Source organism: Montipora foliosa, chromosome 1, assembly GCF_036669935.1.
Source record: "Montipora foliosa isolate CH-2021 chromosome 1, ASM3666993v2, whole genome shotgun sequence".
Lineage (NCBI taxonomy): Eukaryota > Metazoa > Cnidaria > Anthozoa > Scleractinia > Acroporidae > Montipora > Montipora foliosa.
The window spans coordinates 31,370,233-31,387,732 of NC_090869.1; the positions used below are offsets into that span (position 1 = coordinate 31,370,233).

Below are 17,500 nucleotides of genomic sequence, written 5' to 3' on the forward strand. Positions count from 1 at the left end.
GGCAACGAGAACGTCACAAATGTGCATATTTAGTAGGCAAAAACAATAGCTTTGCACGCCCTGCACGTGCGTTTTTCACTTTTGTCCATTTCTTTGCCGTCGTCAGCAAAACAACAACGTGAAATAGTCAAATTTTAGGTTTTAAGGAGAACGACCGCACTTGACGCTAAAGTTTCATTTTCTCCCCTAAATTAAGCGCCGTTCCGACCAATGTCATTTTTGAGGAACTACCACACCCTTGTCATATAAGAAGGGTTGACATGTTTACAAAGTGATTACAAAGACGCGAATTTAAATTTTGAGATGACGCTCTCGGTGCCGTTGCCGTCGTCGTTGCTTAAGTTCCCTATTAGAGAGCTTTAGCAACGACGTCGGGAACGGCATCGAGAACGTCATGTAAAAACAAATTCACGTTATTGCGATCACTTCGCGACTATTCCAAGCTTTTTAATATGACAAAGGTGTGGCGGTCCTTCAGGAATGAAACCGTTACGAGCGGCGCTTAATTTAGGGGAGAAAAATGAAAATTTATCTTGAAGTGCTGACGTTCTCCGTAACACCTCAAACTTGGTTATTTCACGTTGTTGCTTTGCTGACGACGGCAAAGAAATGGACAAAAATGAAAAACGCACGTGCAGGGCCCGCAAAGCTATTGTTTTTGCCCACTAAACATGTAAATTTGTAACGTTCTCGTTGCCGTTGTTGTTGCTTAAGCTCCCTACTGGCACACACCGAGGGGTGGACGTACGGTCGTACGGTGACTAAAACCAAATTTTTCTCGCACAGATAGGTTACATAAATTATTTGCTTTTCAATTGTACTCCGCGAGCGCTAATATATTTCAGGAATTTCTGCCTCAAATTTAAGTTTCACAGATATGAAAATCAACAATCCTGTCCATTTCTCATACAGCCAAAGCTGCAAGTTTAACGTCATAATCTACACTGAGTTACAGAATTGGCATTCCAAACTTTATAATCTCTCCAAAAACAGTAATAGTAATTACAGGATTTTTAACATAGCCCTGAAAAAAGAAATAGTAAAGACCACTTTGATTGATGTCAAAACCGTTAAAATCACGGTGACAAAAGTCCAAACAACATGTGATCAGTTTTCATTGCAAGGATATTCAAGATGGCGCTAAATCCCCGCTAAAGGTCCCTGCTTGCCGATAGTTGCGTCTAATGTTGTCGAAAACCCCATATACCGTACAAAAAGCGGCAAGCTAAAGCCGCTGAAATCTCCCGCTAATGCCCAGCATTCCTCGGGTATGAGGGTGCGGGGTTTTCCACTGACTAGTGCATAAACAAGACAACATGACATTAGGAATTAAATAGATGGGAAAATTTTAGGGACGTAAGACACTGAGGGGAAAATGGTTGGGATAAGATATAGAAGTTGTCTTCTTATAAAAACGATCATATCTGAAGGAAAGGAGTAACGATAAAAAACAACTGATTACCGGTTTGTACCTCACAATTATAAATCCTCATTAAAGGAGGACAACATACACAAATTTTGTTACCTGCAGCATTGTAAACAGCTAAAATTTAGGAAGCAGCTTCTTCTGTCTTGCCTTCCTCAGGTTTAGCTTCTTCTGTCTTTTCTCCTTGTGGTTCTGTTTTGTCTTCTTCTTTAGCTTCCTCCTTTGGTTCTTCTTTAGGTTCTTCTTTGGCCTCCTCCTTAACGTCCTCTTTGCCTTCAGGTTCTTTTGCACCTTCTGTTGCCTGTTTCTCCTCTGCTTTTGTCTCGGCGCCCTGTAAATATTTTTACACTCAATCTTGTAAACCACACCGAGTGATTCGGTAATATTTAAGGTTCTATTGAAAGCCTGCAGTGCTCATGGAGTTTTTTTTACACGCAGTTTTAACCGTACTTCTCGTGCTATACCTTCTTCAACTTATGTAACATTCATTTTTAATCATGTTTCAAATAATAATAGTCCTCACTGATCGACAAATCAAGCTGTCGACCCGAGTTAGATTTCTGACAACGTGTGTGCGTTCCCGGCTCCTTTACAGCATCCAAGCATGTTCACTAACAGAGAAGGAGCTCGATACAATCGAGGTGATTTGGAATGGTTTTTTGAGGAAAAGGGTGGGTACCAACGCACACCCACACACACGGGAACGCAAACAACAACTGATAAAGAGGTAGACTGGAGGTACAGGATCTCGGACGATAAATTGAGGGAGATAACTAACACACTCCCCATCCGCACCTTTTGCCAACGTCACCATATCAAATATCTGGGACACATCTGTAGACAAGGGAACAGGGCGATGCAGAAACAATTATTGTTTGGTACAAGGACGCAAGACAAAGTATGGAAAAATATGGAAAAACTTCTAGGTGTGGACAGGGCTCAAGTGAGAAGAGCTATGATGACAAAAACAGATCTGATGCGACTGGTGGATGTAAATCTAACCCCACCAGGAGCGTTCCAAGGCCAGACATGTGCCCAGCGGGAAATACGATGATGATGATGATTCACCGGGAAACAACTCAACTGTGCTAAAACCTGAACCAAACAACTAAAAAGATGTATCCAGTAACAAAATGAAAACAGTAATTGTGTCCCTGTTATACATGTACGTGTAGTCTTTCTACTTCGGTAAATAGAGCAACAGTGATGGACGGTGGGAAAGTAGTGCATAAATATGGGCAAATGGTGTTGCTCTCACTTTATGCAACACTGGGCACAGAGTGGAGTGACGGTGAAATAATTTTGTTGGACTCACCACATTGGCAAACATTATGTGGCAATAACAGCAAGTAAGGAAAGAGTCACTATCATTGATGACACTACATGTTGACTGTTCTTACATGTTGAGCCAGTGGCCAAGACCAATCACTGACTGAACTAAACTTTTGAAAGTGAATTTAGGGACACTTGGGAGATCATGCATTTTCCCTAGCCACTTAACATTGACAAAATGTCCAAGAGTAAAACTGTATAGTGAAAATTGTCGGGTTACTATAATAACACTCAATTATTTATTCTTGTTGTAGAATCCAATTCTTGGGATCCACAAACTAAAAGGTTGACATTCTATTGTCAGTATGCAGCTATTACAATGGCTCTCGGGACTGGTTCAGAAAACAATGAACACAAAGAACGATACAAAAGAAACAATGGAGCTGCATCCTAAAGGGATCCAATGAAATTAAAGGTTGTAAAGAGCTGCGTCCTATCTCACATTTTAACCCATTGTACACTTCATTGATTTGCACACTTCTTTCCCCCACCCCCCCCCCCCCCTGCAAAAAAAAATTGTTGAATAGGTATGCCCCTTTCCTATTTCCAGTGATTTTAACACTATTTCCAACCCTTCCTGCCCTGCCCCACCCACAAGGTTGGTTAAAGGTTTTTTCAGTTGAATGGTTAAGCTTCCCCATAGCTCCACTGTTAATGCAGTGTAATAGGTTCACAGACATATCATATAACAGATGGTTGCATACCGCTTCTTTAGCAGGCTCTGCTGCTCCTTTTGCTTTTGGAATTGGTTCAGGTTCAGGTTCAGGTTCAGGCTCCTTCAAAGGGGACAAGATAATTTTACCAACATTCTTTCGTTCATGCATCTTTTTCATTGCCTTGCCCACCTGTTGCATAAGGCAAAGTTATGGATTAGTAAAAATAATGTAGGCCAAGTTGGTCTGCACTTTCCCAATGCCTCGTATTTTGCTATTATTTTTGTTCATATAGGGACGTGTAAAAACATTACAAAAAAAGATTTTCTCATCAGTTGAAGAAGACAAAAAATTAAAATGACAAAATGCCTACAAGTAACAAGAAAAGAAATAATTACAATAACAAGCTTCAAAATTAAAATTTATCCTGTTGAAAAGATTCAGTGACGGATCACAGGATCGTGATAAGAGCCAGTCAACAAGTATAATGAAAAATAAACAGAACAAAAAGAGCATGAAAGTGCCATCGATTATGCAATATCAGTAACTAACCAAACTGGTTTGACTTGGATGTTAGTCATGCATAAATTAAAAATGGCGCACAGATGTTTTGAACACCACGCATTAAAGGCAAGAGTTCAAAATAAAATAAAATACAGCACACATTATAACCCAGTGTTCACATTTCACAACAAGTGCTATAACTTTAACAAATCCCACCTACAGATCACTAAACTATTTTGACGTTTGCATACAAAAAAGTAAAACAAGAGCTAGTATGCGGTGTTAGGAAGGATAATTAACTTAGACAAACACGCTGTTTGCATGAAACACTCATAGCGTTTTTAAACTTATTAATATTGCATTCTTGATAAATGTTGCCACTTGGTCTCTGTACATTGCCCACAACCCATCCTGTTTCTTGAACCTGAGATCAATCTACATTGTATTATCTCAAACACTGCTTCAAGGTACATGTAACATGGACTTGAGAGCAAAACTAACCTCTTCAAATGCATATACTTGATCTATGTGAGGTTTGAGCTTGCCTTCACTGTACAACTCAAGCAAATATGACAGAGCTTCCTTACGTAAGTCAGGGAAGTTTCTTAGATGTTTCAGATCAAAGCCACATACAGTCTTGCTGTCTTTCAGCAGTTGCATTGGGTTAAATGATACACCTTGAAACCACTATCAGCAAAAACACTATTATTAATAAAACCTGTCATAAAGTAGCAAACAGTAGGTAGTGTCATTCTAGTCACCTGAGTCTCGGATCATACTGTCTGTGCAAACCAGAGGCTCTGGGAAACTCATGTAGTGGAACAGTGACAGATCACAAGATTGTGATAAGAGCCAGTCAAAACAGCAACAAAGCGCAAGGTAACAGGTTTTAATAAAAAATAAACACAGCACAAAAAGAGCATGAAAGTGACACTATCAGCAAAACCTGTCATAAAGTAGCATACAGTAGGTAGTGTCATTCTCCTCACCAGAGCCTCGGATGTTATGTCTGCGCAAACCCGAGGGAAACTCATGTAGAAGAGCATGCACTGTGGGGAGCCCGTAGGGTTCTTATAGCCAAAATTGGCTTTTTGAACCTTATGGTGCCTGCTCACTCCTTGTGCTAACATGAATGCACCGATCATAGACGCTTTTCATTGTTCTTCACAAAAATCAATGAGAAGACTCTTCATTTCAGGGTTCCCCAGAGCTCTTCTCTCCCTCAGTCATGGGCAAAAGAGATTAGAGCTCTGGGATAGAGATTGAGGTAGGTAGTGTTTCTTTTTCAAAAACAATTCACACCATTGCTTTAAACTTAGCAAATGCAGCCTCAATTCTCCTGAGAAATCATTTCTGTGTTTTTCCCTCACATGAGCTTTTCCAGTGGTTATCCTTGTTTGCAGACACCGCAAGGCTGCAATGAAGTAATTTTTGCATGGGTTATAATGAAAACTTAAAGGGATGAAACAAACAACACAGCAACAACTTCCAGGAGAATATTTATTGAAGACTGTATTGCAAACACAGTTCTACTTATAACCCCTATTTAATTACTCTCATAGACAGTCACAAGGTTACCACTGTTTTCATCCCATCTTTTGGTTGGAATTGCATGTGACCCCCAAAGGAATCAATGGGTAAAGGGTTAAAATAATAATAATAATAATAATAATAATAATAATAATAATAATTATTATTATTATTATTATTATTATTATTATTATTATTATTCTTCTTATTATTATTATTATTATTATTCTTATTATTATTGAAGACAAAGTGATGGCCTTTTGTATCACCTGTTACTACATACCTGGCAAAAAAGAAGTTAAAGAACTCTGTCATGGGTTTCATTAAGGGCCAGGCACTGGGCAAATTGCCCGGCTGTGGACATGACTTTGCCTGGCTGCTTTCACCATCTCAACAGACCATTGTTTTTAGGTAAATACCAAGATTAATTAAAAAATACAGTTTTGTCCTTTTCTTGATCTGTCTTCTGTTGTCAAAATGTCACAATTTCCTATGCTGCGTTCAATTTCAAAAGCCACATTCAACTCGGAATGAATGCCCTCATAATGCATTGTGAAAAGAATAATTATTGCTCTCCATAACAGACCACCTGAAATGCCCTAATGTTGCATGTTTTACTATGGCAGCCCAGAAAAGAACGCACTTTATTATTTTTCTTTGCGAGCAGAATTGCCTCCAGCTGAGAAAAGGCCAGGACGTGAGTGCACTTTTGTGTCACATTACTGAATTAATTTTCTTGTGGATATTGGTATCAATTCATTAAATTGTCTAAAAAAGGTATGACTTTGCTGTAGTTGAAGAACATTGCTTTAGGCTTCAGAATGCAGGAAACACATCTCTGCAACTTAAAAATTTCAGAATTTTCTGGGGGAGCATGCACTCAGGGCCCTTTTTTCGTTTTGTCAGAACTGGCCGGTCAGACCTGTCATTTTGCCAAGAAAATGTTACAATTTCAAGAAACACTGGCATGATAATTCCTCGCATTCTTCTGGAGAATTATATATCGTCGTCGAAGACCGTTAATTTGAAGGCGTTATAGAGTTAGTCCTTCCAAATGCCCAGTCTGGCCGGTCAGTTCTGTCAAATGGAAAGCGCCCTCAGATTTCCCTAGGAGGGAATAGGGCCTTCCTTGCCCGGGGGTTAAACCCATGTGCCCATGCTTCAAACCTTAATGAAACCCCTTCTCTACCAAAGAAAGAATTTTAATGTCAATGTGCAAAGATCGTGTATCAGCGACTATAAGTATACAAGGTTCATGTTTGCAAGCATCTCAAATAATAGTAAGGTTATCTTAATTAATTTTATTAAACCAAAATTTAGGATACTTACATTTTTGGTTGAAGAAAAGATGCTTTTTGATTCACTAACTGAGCTTGCATATCCTGGTTAGTAAAAAACAAATTGAAAGGAATGATAAATAAATAGGTACGTGTGGTAGTGCAGTAACTTGACACAATGCTTCATTCCGCAACTGTCAACTAAGCTGCGTTTTGTTTTCCAGGACGTATCAAAATATGTAAATTACTTAACCCAGAAAAACTGAAGAAAATAAACGGGAATAGAGAAACACTGGCTTTAAAGCTGACATGAAGTTTAACTTCTTTTTCACACCAAGTTTAAGCATTGAATGTCTGAAAGTTTCCACAACAAAAGTTCACTGAAGTTAATCCCTGTCGGGCAGGGTTAGAATCTGGATGGGAGACCACAACTATACAACTTGCTGCCAGAAACAGGACCGAAAATTCTATTTTAACACACAAAAATACGAACTAAGACAAAGTATGGTACAGATTTTGTTAGCCTACTTTATGCAAAACAACCATTGATACACAGTTTTAAGGAAGAGCACAAGGAAGTTCTTAGGAAGTGTTGGGTCATGTTGATGGAGAATAAAAATAAATTGCCATCAGCAAAAAATGAAGACACAGATTTTTTGCCGTGAATATAAAAAGTAAAGTATGATCATCCGGGTCAGTGTAGTCCTGAGAAGAACTGATTGAGATGACACTGACTGATGTTTTGACAACCTGAGCTGAAGTCAGCTCAGTCAAGTGAGTCCAGTGATTTGTGTGACGTCAGTAGATGCTATAAGAACTCCAGTCATAGACGCCATTGGTCAACTTATTAGTGATGTTACTGGTCGACTGTCAGTTGAGCCTAGTTGTAATTGGCTGGGATAAAAAACTTGAATGGGCGTTCTCTGGCTAAAAATATTAAAAATTGCAAGCTTTCGACCACTAGAACTGGTCTTCAACAGGCAAAACAACGAATGAAGTAAAAATTCGGAGAATATGTAGTGAGATAAAAATGATAACAATACAGTGAAGAAATGGAATTTGGTCATTGTTCTCTTGTTCAATAGTTCAATAGTGAAGGAAATGTGAGGATCCAAACTGTTGAGTACGTTGTGGAAGGCTGGGATCTTTCTTAATAATGCAAAAGCTATTGTCAACATAGCATTTCCACAACCTCGTTCCCAGGGTCTATCTTCTCTGCCTCCAATGGAGGCAGAGAAGAGAGACCCTGGGAATGAGGTTGAGCATTTCCACACTTTTGGGGCAACAGCTGAGGAAGAAATTGCTGATTCTTCGATCTCTTCCATGCATAGATTAGCAGCAACAGGGCTAACAGGGTGACCCATGGCCCGCTGTGAATTTGTTTAAAGATTTTGTCATTAAACATGAAATAATTTTTGGACAGAACAAAGTTTAAAAGAGAACTAATATCTTATCTCCTCTCCAAAATCGCTATGGATATTCAGTTTTCAATTCATGCTTAATGGCAAAATCTAATAATCTAAATCTACGGTGCCTAATCTTAAACAAATACTCATGCAAAAATGACACTTAATCCAGCAACAACCGCTACTTAGCGAAATATTTCAAGATCCCCCGATCGTTTCATACAAAAGGGGCAGATCCTCAAAATATATACTCGTTCGAGCCAAACTCTAAGCTGGCTAAAACACGTGGATAGGAGTTGTGTAGGCCTGTCACCCCCATTGTTATCACTGATGTTCGGTTGTGAACTCAAAAAGTTGAAAGTTGTATGATCAAGTTGCATGTTTCATACGTTGAAAATGAAAGTTATCAACTGAAGTTGAATGATCTATTTGTTAAAGCTGGTTGTCGAAAAGTGAAGTTGAAAGTTGTTTGACACATTCGACTGTTGACATGTAAAGTTGAAAGTTGTATGATAGAGTTGAGTGTTTCATACGTTGAAAATGAAAGTTATCAAGTGAAGTTGAATGATGTATTTGTTACAGTTGGTTGTCGAAAAGTGAAGTTGAAAGTTGTATGATAAAGTTGAATGTTGCTTTGCAAAGTTGATTTTTGGCGGAGATGGAACACCATAGTCACCCAACCCCTAACATGTTTGTTAAAAAAAACATGATATTAATGTTGTCAACAGGCCATTAAAAAATTAATGCTCCAACAAGAATTTCCGATTCTTAAGTCACGACCCCCATTAAACTTCACAACCCGACATTGTCTGCAAAATCCTCTGTGGCAGTTGCTCTTGGAATTACATTGGCAAAACAGGTAGATCCTTTGCCACGAGGAAAAAAGAACATATTAGGAATGTGAAGACAGCGGCCAAAGGCTCCAGAATTGCCAATCATACTTGGTCTCACAACCACGCCATTGTCTTCAAAAATGCATAGATCGTTGACAAAGGAAATTTCCGCACCATGAAATTTCTAGAATCTTGGTACACCTCTTTCACGCTTTACAAGAACAATAACTCTTGCCCACTTCCAGGACAATATTGCATAATTTTTACCACAAATTCTTAATCACCTTTTTTATCCCTAATTTCACTCCATTGTTGTCATTTTTATCTCACTATATATTCTCCGAATTTAAACTTCATTCATCTGTTTGCCCATTGAAGACCACAGTTCTAGTGGTTGAAAGCTTGCAATTTTTAATATTTTTATCCAGAAAACGCACCTTCAACTTTTTTATCATGACTCATCCTGGCTGCGTTCCTTCAATATTTTCATAAAAAGTTACCATCAGTGAAAAAGATTTTGGGAGATTTTTGCTATGTTCAATTTTCTGTTGTTCTTTTGGCTGTACAAGCAATTGCAAAAAGCGAAAGTGACATCAATTCAGAGGCCCCCTGTGATCAAGTTACCTTGCGTGTTACTAACAACTGGATCCATCCGTGGCAAAATGACGGCAAGACATCGGATTGTTGTTTTGTTACTTAGTTTTTCTTTCTTTCAAGTCTTATAAAAGTCGACAAGAAATGGGCGAATTCAACACAAAGATCACAGTCGTCCAACTCTTGACATATACTATTGTTTTTGCAAAGTTTATTCACTCTCCTAGACGAGATTATTTATCACCAGGTAATTCCATCATTTTGGAAATAGAAACTGCTTTATTATTCATCAGTGTCACAAATTCTTGCCAATTTTGGGGCTCATTTGTTGAAATTCTAGCACGCTTCCAACAGACCTGTTTATTTTCGTGTTTCACCCAGTTATATTCCGGTTTGGCTATTAAATGACACGAGGATTTCAAAAGGCTTTTCAGCTTTGTTTTCCCTCTCACCTAACACACAGGCAGCTTCCTCTTCCCTATTTCCCATACACATATATTTTTTTAAAAGAAAAGTGGAGCGAAAAATTGTGTGAATAAATTACAAGAGAAGAAAGAAGTTATCAATGAAATCAACAAACACAGACTAGCTGATATAATCTACATGTTTACCAATCAGCAAAATTAAAGTAGTGTTGCTGAACGTACCCTTACACTTGGTGAATAAAAGATGTCCACATACATGAAAACTAAGTTGCGATTTTTTGATGTAATATATCAAACACGAGAAGGAGTGTTTCATCGGATATCAAAACACCGAGAAGCGAGTTTTTTAACCGATTTCGAGGTGGTTGGATATCTGATGAAACACTCTTTCGAGTGTTTGATATTGCTTCTCAAAGGAATCACTATTTTAAGAGATATTTGGGATCAAAGTTGGCCAAATTTTATGCTAATTAAGACCACATATCCAAACTTCCTTCACGGTAGTGATTTCTTTTGTTTTTGGCTTATGAATTATTAATGAGTTTGAGAAGTTTCGTATAATTCACGAGAGCTCATCTTTTCTATTACTGGGCAAAATTTTTGAGCACAGCGCCGTGAAGTTTCACCACAAACAAGCTGATGAAATCTACATTTTTTGCTGATCAATCACAATGATAAAGATAAAAATAGTTTTCTACTGTTTTCCTTTCTGTTGCAATGAAATTACTCTTAAAGTGCCCCTGTGATAAAAAAAAAAAACACTTCCTTTTTTCCTTCAGATTTTGAAAGTGTGTTTACTTAACATCTGACTGGCAAAATTTTGGGCTTTGATTTTTATCCAAAGGCCGTTTACTTTGAGTGTAAGTTTTGGATTTCACGGTCTGCCATTGCTCACGTTCAAAACTGACCGCTTGGACCTCAGAGGGTTGGATCCAGGGAAAAGTGACGTCAGAGGCTCACTAGCTTAAAATTTCAGCGTGTGAACTCAGCTTATTATATATGCAAAGCGTGAGTCTGAAAGCCCAAAACCCCCATGCTGCATATTAATTCTGCGGCGTACACACGTATTGCATTCTTAAACTAGTGAGCCTTTGACGTCATTTTCTCCTCGATCCAGCCCTCTCAAGAACATGTTAGTAATGGCGGATCATTAAATAGGAAAATTACAGTTAAAATAAAGAGGTGTCTTTTTGAAATCAAGGCTTAAAACGTGGGTCACTTAGTGTTTCGTTAACATAGTTTTGAAATCCAAAGAAAAATATGAATTGATTTTTTGGTCACAGGGGCACTTTAACCCTTTGAAAGCCAAGGACATATATATACGTCCTTGCACATGTAACTCAGCAACCAAGGACTTACATACGTCCTCAAGTCATATGTTTCATCTACGGCCCAGTTGTTTGGGTACGATTTCTTTGGTTGCTGAGAAGGGAATGGCAAGCACAGTCAAGTCCGCTGACCAAAGCTTAAACCATAAACATACATTTCGTGATATGTTACACAGCGGCGTTTTTCATTTTTTGCTTTAAGCATAATTCATGCATAAACATGGCTTTGTGTGCATGTGCATACATTTCATGACTATATTACACAACAGTGTTTTTCATGTTTTTCTTCATGCACATTTGCTCAATGAGGCTTTGAATGAGATTTCTGCCAAAGTTGATCGAATTCGAAGGAGAAAGCGATGGAAGTTTGTCTGAATATGGTGCTGATAGTTCAGAAAAAAGTCATGGAATGAAAATGATGATAATAGTAGCGAGGTAAGTGATGAGAGTAACTGAGAAGCTGACAATACAAGTGACGTTCATTTCAAGAACTTATCCGCTTTATCTAACAGTTTTAGAAAATAAAGCTAATTTTCCTCAAAAATCCAACATGTCTGCCGGTTTCCAAGGCAGCAACTGTTTGGCACTCAAAGGGTTAAGGTAGTCTTAACACTTGGCTGTTAAATAAGACTTAAGAGCAGCTAAGTTTTACTTATTATAATAACCAAAAAGGCCCAAGTAACATCTCAAGTTATTTTACTTTGCATATTATTTAAGTCAGAAAGTTGAAATGATCCGATGCAAGTAAGAGATAAGTGTGGTCAACTAGAAAGCCTTCGCTACTTTGACCACCATACACATTAATTTTTATAACCCGTACTGTAATTATTTTATCTTGTAACCATGTGTTGTGACTGTACTTTTCTTTCTATGTTAATGTTATGTAAATAGTGTGAAATAAATGAACCATTTGTCAACTGGAGCCAACAGTTCCTAAAGCGTACAGATTCCTCGAGATGTTTTCAGATGTGATCGATGGAGCTTTGACAGCCCATACATTTTGATTGATGAATCAACAGGCAGAACAGTTTCAAAGAAATTGATCATTTTATTTTAATTACATATTAGAGGGGAGGCATAAAAATTTATTTTTGTGCAATTTAGAAATCTGAAAGGGTACTGCAGCATCAATTCACAGGCAATAGATCGAATATTAATTATTGAATATTAATTAGTTGGATCCCCAAAATTTTGCAATGGACCCCCAAATTTGAACTCTGGAGATTGGCATATCTGAAATTGTGAATAAAAAGCAGCTTTCTCTGATTCTCTAGGAGAAAATCCCAAGGATAATAAGGCGAACCCCTACAAAAAATCAAAGATTAAACAAATAACTGCATGTAGTCATGAAGCATATTCACATACCGAAAACGACAATTATGCCCATGGATTTTAGCAGATTGTACCCTTTCTTTGTATCTGAGCCTCCAAGGGGATCAAGAACAATATCTACTCCTTCTGGGCAAACCCTAAAACCATAAAAAATAATACAAATGTGATAACTGGTTTGATAAACAATTTTGCATAATAATGTTATTGTACTGCGAAAAAAGTTCTCTTTCTCCCAATAAGGATTCTAAATATTCCTTCACAGACAACGGCATGACTAACATGGCTTTTCTTTGCATTTGATTGGATAGTGAGTCATGTGCATACAAAGTAATGCAAATTAATTAAAAGTGTTCACATTTACTGTACTGTTACTTTCGATACTACAGTAATACACTTTTGACTGGAAATTGTTCCACATAGAGGCTGCTTGTACTTAATGTAACCAAACTACAGAAATGCAAAGAGACTCAAGAGAATGCAAGATGCAAGCATACTTCTTCACTGCCTGAACATAGTCCTCCGTTCTGTAGTCAATGGGATGGGTTATTCCATTAGCAGTGATGGTATCATGCTAAAAGGTAAATAAAGTCATTCATATGCTTTCATGGTACAACTATCGAGAAAATCCAGGCACAAGGGCCATAAAAATAACAGGGTCCAGCAAAAGCTGACAGTGTGACCCCGTTTGGTGCTTAAATTAATGAATATCGTTTCAGAAGATCATATCGCACCTAGCTGTTATTTTAATTTACAACCAGATACAAAATAAAAACCATTTCAGATTCAAATTATGTTCTACTTCTGCAACAGTCGCAGCAATCGCAGTGGTGATAACACCACTTTGTGGAACTGCTCTCACTTGGTCTTGTTACGGTACGCTGCATAGGCCAATCAGAAACTGGCTAAGGCCATTTAAAGGGTGAGAGTCAATAGGTTAAGTTTCATTCAGACTTCACTTGCTTGGAAAAGTATGTGGTTTATTCCCTTGGTAAATTAGTGTAGTGTACTAAAACAAACAAATAATGTGCTCCACATATTGTTTGCAAAAGCTACATGCAACAGTCTCTTCCTTAAGAGAAAAACAATTTTTATTGCAGACATCTAATTTGCTATCAAAATTAGCCAATACCTTTGAAGTTGAAGCAGTACCAAACACTGTAATTCCATCCACTGTCTTACAAAGCTGAGTAGCTGCAATACCCTAATGAAAACAAATTGTAATTGTCTTAATTACGTTGCAACGGAAAACTGGACTGTCTGATTTATGAAATGTTAGCCATAAAGAAGAAGAGGGCATGCTTAAAGGGGCTTGGTCACGCAATTTTAGGCAATTTCAGCACTGATCGAATGGTCATAGAATTAACTAAAATATCAAAATAACTGTTCGAAACTATAGAAGATCTCTAACAAAACACAGGGAAGCCAAGAAGGGACATGGATGGACAAAACTGGAGAGGATTGAAATGGATTGAATTTGGGTAAATTTGAAAAACGTCGGCCCACCGTTTTTCAAAATTACATCCCTCTATATTAAAATGTCATTTACAAAGCTGGAAAATCATTCTCAGTTGTTATGTGGCCGTGATTTTGAAAATGAAAGACTCTTTCTCTCCCAATTTGACATTTAGAGCTCATAATTAAAAAAATTAAACAAAATTACCTAAAATAGCGTGACCTAGCCCCTTTAAACACAGAATCAGACTCCATATGTGCAAAACTATTTATTTAAGTTTGTCGCCATTTACACGTACACTTTTACACCTTACATTATATAACCTTGCATGTTATATATTAAGTTACACCTTTTGTTTTATCACCTTGCAAGGTATAATATAATATGAAATTACTCTCTTCACTTGAAAATGATGACGATGAGGCAGTACTTATTTAATCTTGCAGCTATTAACAGGAAATTAAATGATCAACGACCCAAGTTAAACTGGGCAATTTTCCAAACTTTCCTGACCACCAAAAACGTTTTGGCCAGTAAAAGTATGCAGTTAATCCTGTATTGTTTTATATCACATAACCCAACTGCCATTGAAGTTTACTTAGCTTTTGATGGTTTATCATCTTACCACTCCACCAGCTGCCATGTGAATAAGGACACTTTTCCTACGACCCAAATTGGCACAATGGAAAAGCATAAAATAAGCAGTGAGATAATTGACTGGAAGTGCAGCAGCATCCTCGAAGCTCATGCTCTCTGGCAAGAGAAAACAAAGATCTGCTGGCACAGAGACATATTCAGACCAGGCTCCACTTAACATCAAGCATCCTACACGGGCACCAACCTAATGACATCACAAGACAAGAGCTGTAATTGTTTGACAAAAAAAATTCTTAAGTAATAATAATGTCACAACATTTGAAACTTGAAAAGATTGAAAAGATTGCATGTCATATTATCTTGAAGGTCTCCCATCCAGATACCATTGCTGCCCGACAGGGATTTTTATTTTTATTTTTATTTAATTCAATATTTATCCAGGGGCATCCAAATTACCAAAGCTAGTTTAAATGGAGCCCTAACATGACACAAAAACAAAGACATTAAAACATTAAAAACTAGACGAATAATTAAGTTATAAAGGCAACATGTGCCGCAGGTGTTACTGTTTAAGAGGGTGCTTTAGTTTGATTTTAAATTCGCTAAACGTCTCTACTTGTCTAATGTTTCTCGGAAGGGAGTTGTAAGCCCGGGGGGAGGGGGAGGGCAACTCCCAAATAAAAAGGACAGGGTTACTAGTCAGAAATTTTTGAAAAGAACCCTAAGAGGTACATGTACCAAGATGCTGTCTTGTGGGCGTGGCATGACATTTTGTCCACCACTAAGAGGTACCAAATTATGGGTTTTAATTAGACAAAATTAAAAAAAGCAGTTACTTATCGAATGTCTCCTGTCATGAATTTTCAGCTCAATACCCTAAAAGGTACCGCTAAAGCTCCCGCCATGGACCATTTAAGGCTGAACACCCTAAGAGGTACCAAAACTGCTTTTTAACTCCTAAATCCGACAAAATTAAAAAAAATTTAATTATCATATGTCTCCTGTCATGATTTTTCGGCTCGATACCCTAAAAGGTACCGCTAAAGCTCCTGCTGTGGACCTTTTGAGGCTGAACACCCTCACAGGTACCAGAACCTCTTTTAACTCCTTAAAGGTACGACAAGCACCCCTGTCCTTTTAATATGGGAGTCTCCCCCTCCCCCAACCGCCGTTTATTCCGAAGCTCCCCTGATACTTACCACCTTTGCAAAGGGAGGGTGCAGCAAATCACGGCTTCTGGTGTTATAGCCATGGAAAAGGTGCACATGCCTAAACTCTGAAAGCAAGTACAAAGGAGCTATTCCTTGAAGCTATTATTACTTGAAGACAATTATGGACTAAAACGCATTTGAGATAATTTCTGCGTGCTTGTAGGCTGGGCCAGACAAGTGTTGATGTTACCTCCTCAGCCCCAATTCACCAACCCTTCAATAATGCATGCGGCACATCTATTTAGCTTATCTGGGTAAGCTTTGCTCCCAGCCCCACAACTGTCCCAGAGAGACAAACAGTAATCGAACAATGACAAGACTATTATAGCATTGTAGAGCATTAGGCAAGTTGGCTTGGGGAGAACCTTACGTGCTCGATGCTCTTGGGGACCTGGCCGGAGACATTGTGTTGTGTTCTTGGGCAAGACACTGTGCCTCACTGTGCCTCTCTCCACCCATGTATATAAATGGGTACTAGTGAAATGCTGGCGGTAACCCTGCGATGGACTACCGGTAGCATCCCATCCAGGGGGGAGTAGAAATACTCCTAGCAGAGATGTATCCAGAGTGCGTCATTGCGTCCTGGGACGCACTCGTTTTCCTTTTGGACGCATAGAATGTGGAACAAAGGGTCCAACTGGACGCAGAAAAAAAATCGAATGTTTATGCAAATTACGAACGCCAGGAAAACATGCGAACGGCGTATTTCAGAAGGAAATTGAACATTCCCATTTCTCACAACGGTGAAAATAATGTTCCACTTTGGATTTTTGTAGTCGAATGATTTCATTTTGACAACTATTACGTCCAGCTTGAGGAGTTAAGTTTTGAATTCCCACGTGTTGCGTGACATGATCTGAGCTGTTTTTTAGGCGAGACAATCGGCGACACTTTTGATGTGCCGCCAGTGATAATAAAATATTTCAGTCCAAGTTCAGTTTGTTGCATGCTTTCCAAGCAAATTTCAAGCATTAGTTCCCTTATCATCAGCAAAATGGCAGAGAATCCAACGGCGAAGTATGTTAAATTTTTGTTTTGTGCCACCCTGATGATATTAATTCCGGGCACGCATGTGTCATCGTCTCGGTTCTTGTTTTACACGTAACTTGTCTGTTTTGCAAATTATGCAACTTTTTCAGATTTCATGTTAAAATTAACGTGTTGAACATGAAAATTGAATGTATTCAATCGCTTGATTATTAACATTGGCCATGATGAAGTCACTGCTGCATGGGCTGACGATGAAATGTGCATTGACCACTTATAATTATTTGTTTACCCTTTTGTTCCTAAATTTCACCTCAAGTGTTGTTAAAATAAATGATGCTCTTTTACGGAAAATTGAGATTCAGTTCTGTTTTATTATTTTTTTTTTGCTGTGGAGATCTATCATTTATCAACTGGAGCCAACAGTTTGTACAGCATATGGATTCCTCAAGACCATACATTTTGATCGATGAATCAACGGGCATAACAGTTTCAAAGAAATTGATAATTTAAGTTCATATTCGTGGGGAGGGAGACTTTATTTTTGTGCAATTTAGGAATCTGAAAGGGTACTGCAGCAGCAATTAAGAGGCAATAGATCGAATATTAATT

At 38.2% G+C, this 17,500-nt stretch overlaps 1 protein-coding gene across 2 annotated transcripts in view; it reads right to left on the reverse strand.

Annotated features, from left to right (window-relative positions):
* The window catches only part of LOC137996535 (synaptic vesicle membrane protein VAT-1 homolog), a 29,512-nt gene that overhangs the window by 3,673 nt on the left and 8,339 nt on the right, over positions 1–17,500 (reverse strand). For both annotated transcript variants that reach the window (XM_068841982.1, XM_068841990.1), the window contains exons 3-10: positions 14,719–14,934; positions 13,770–13,841; positions 13,135–13,211; positions 12,674–12,777; positions 6,775–6,827; positions 4,417–4,602; positions 3,463–3,603; positions 1,526–1,757 (exon numbers count right to left, since the gene is read on the reverse strand). In XM_068841982.1, the coding sequence (XP_068698083.1) occupies positions 1,551–1,757; positions 3,463–3,603; positions 4,417–4,602; positions 6,775–6,827; positions 12,674–12,777; positions 13,135–13,211; positions 13,770–13,841; positions 14,719–14,934 (1,056 nt within the window). In that variant the 3' untranslated portion in view covers positions 1,526–1,550. The remainder of the gene's footprint in view (positions 1–1,525; positions 1,758–3,462; positions 3,604–4,416; positions 4,603–6,774; positions 6,828–12,673; positions 12,778–13,134; positions 13,212–13,769; positions 13,842–14,718; positions 14,935–17,500) is intronic.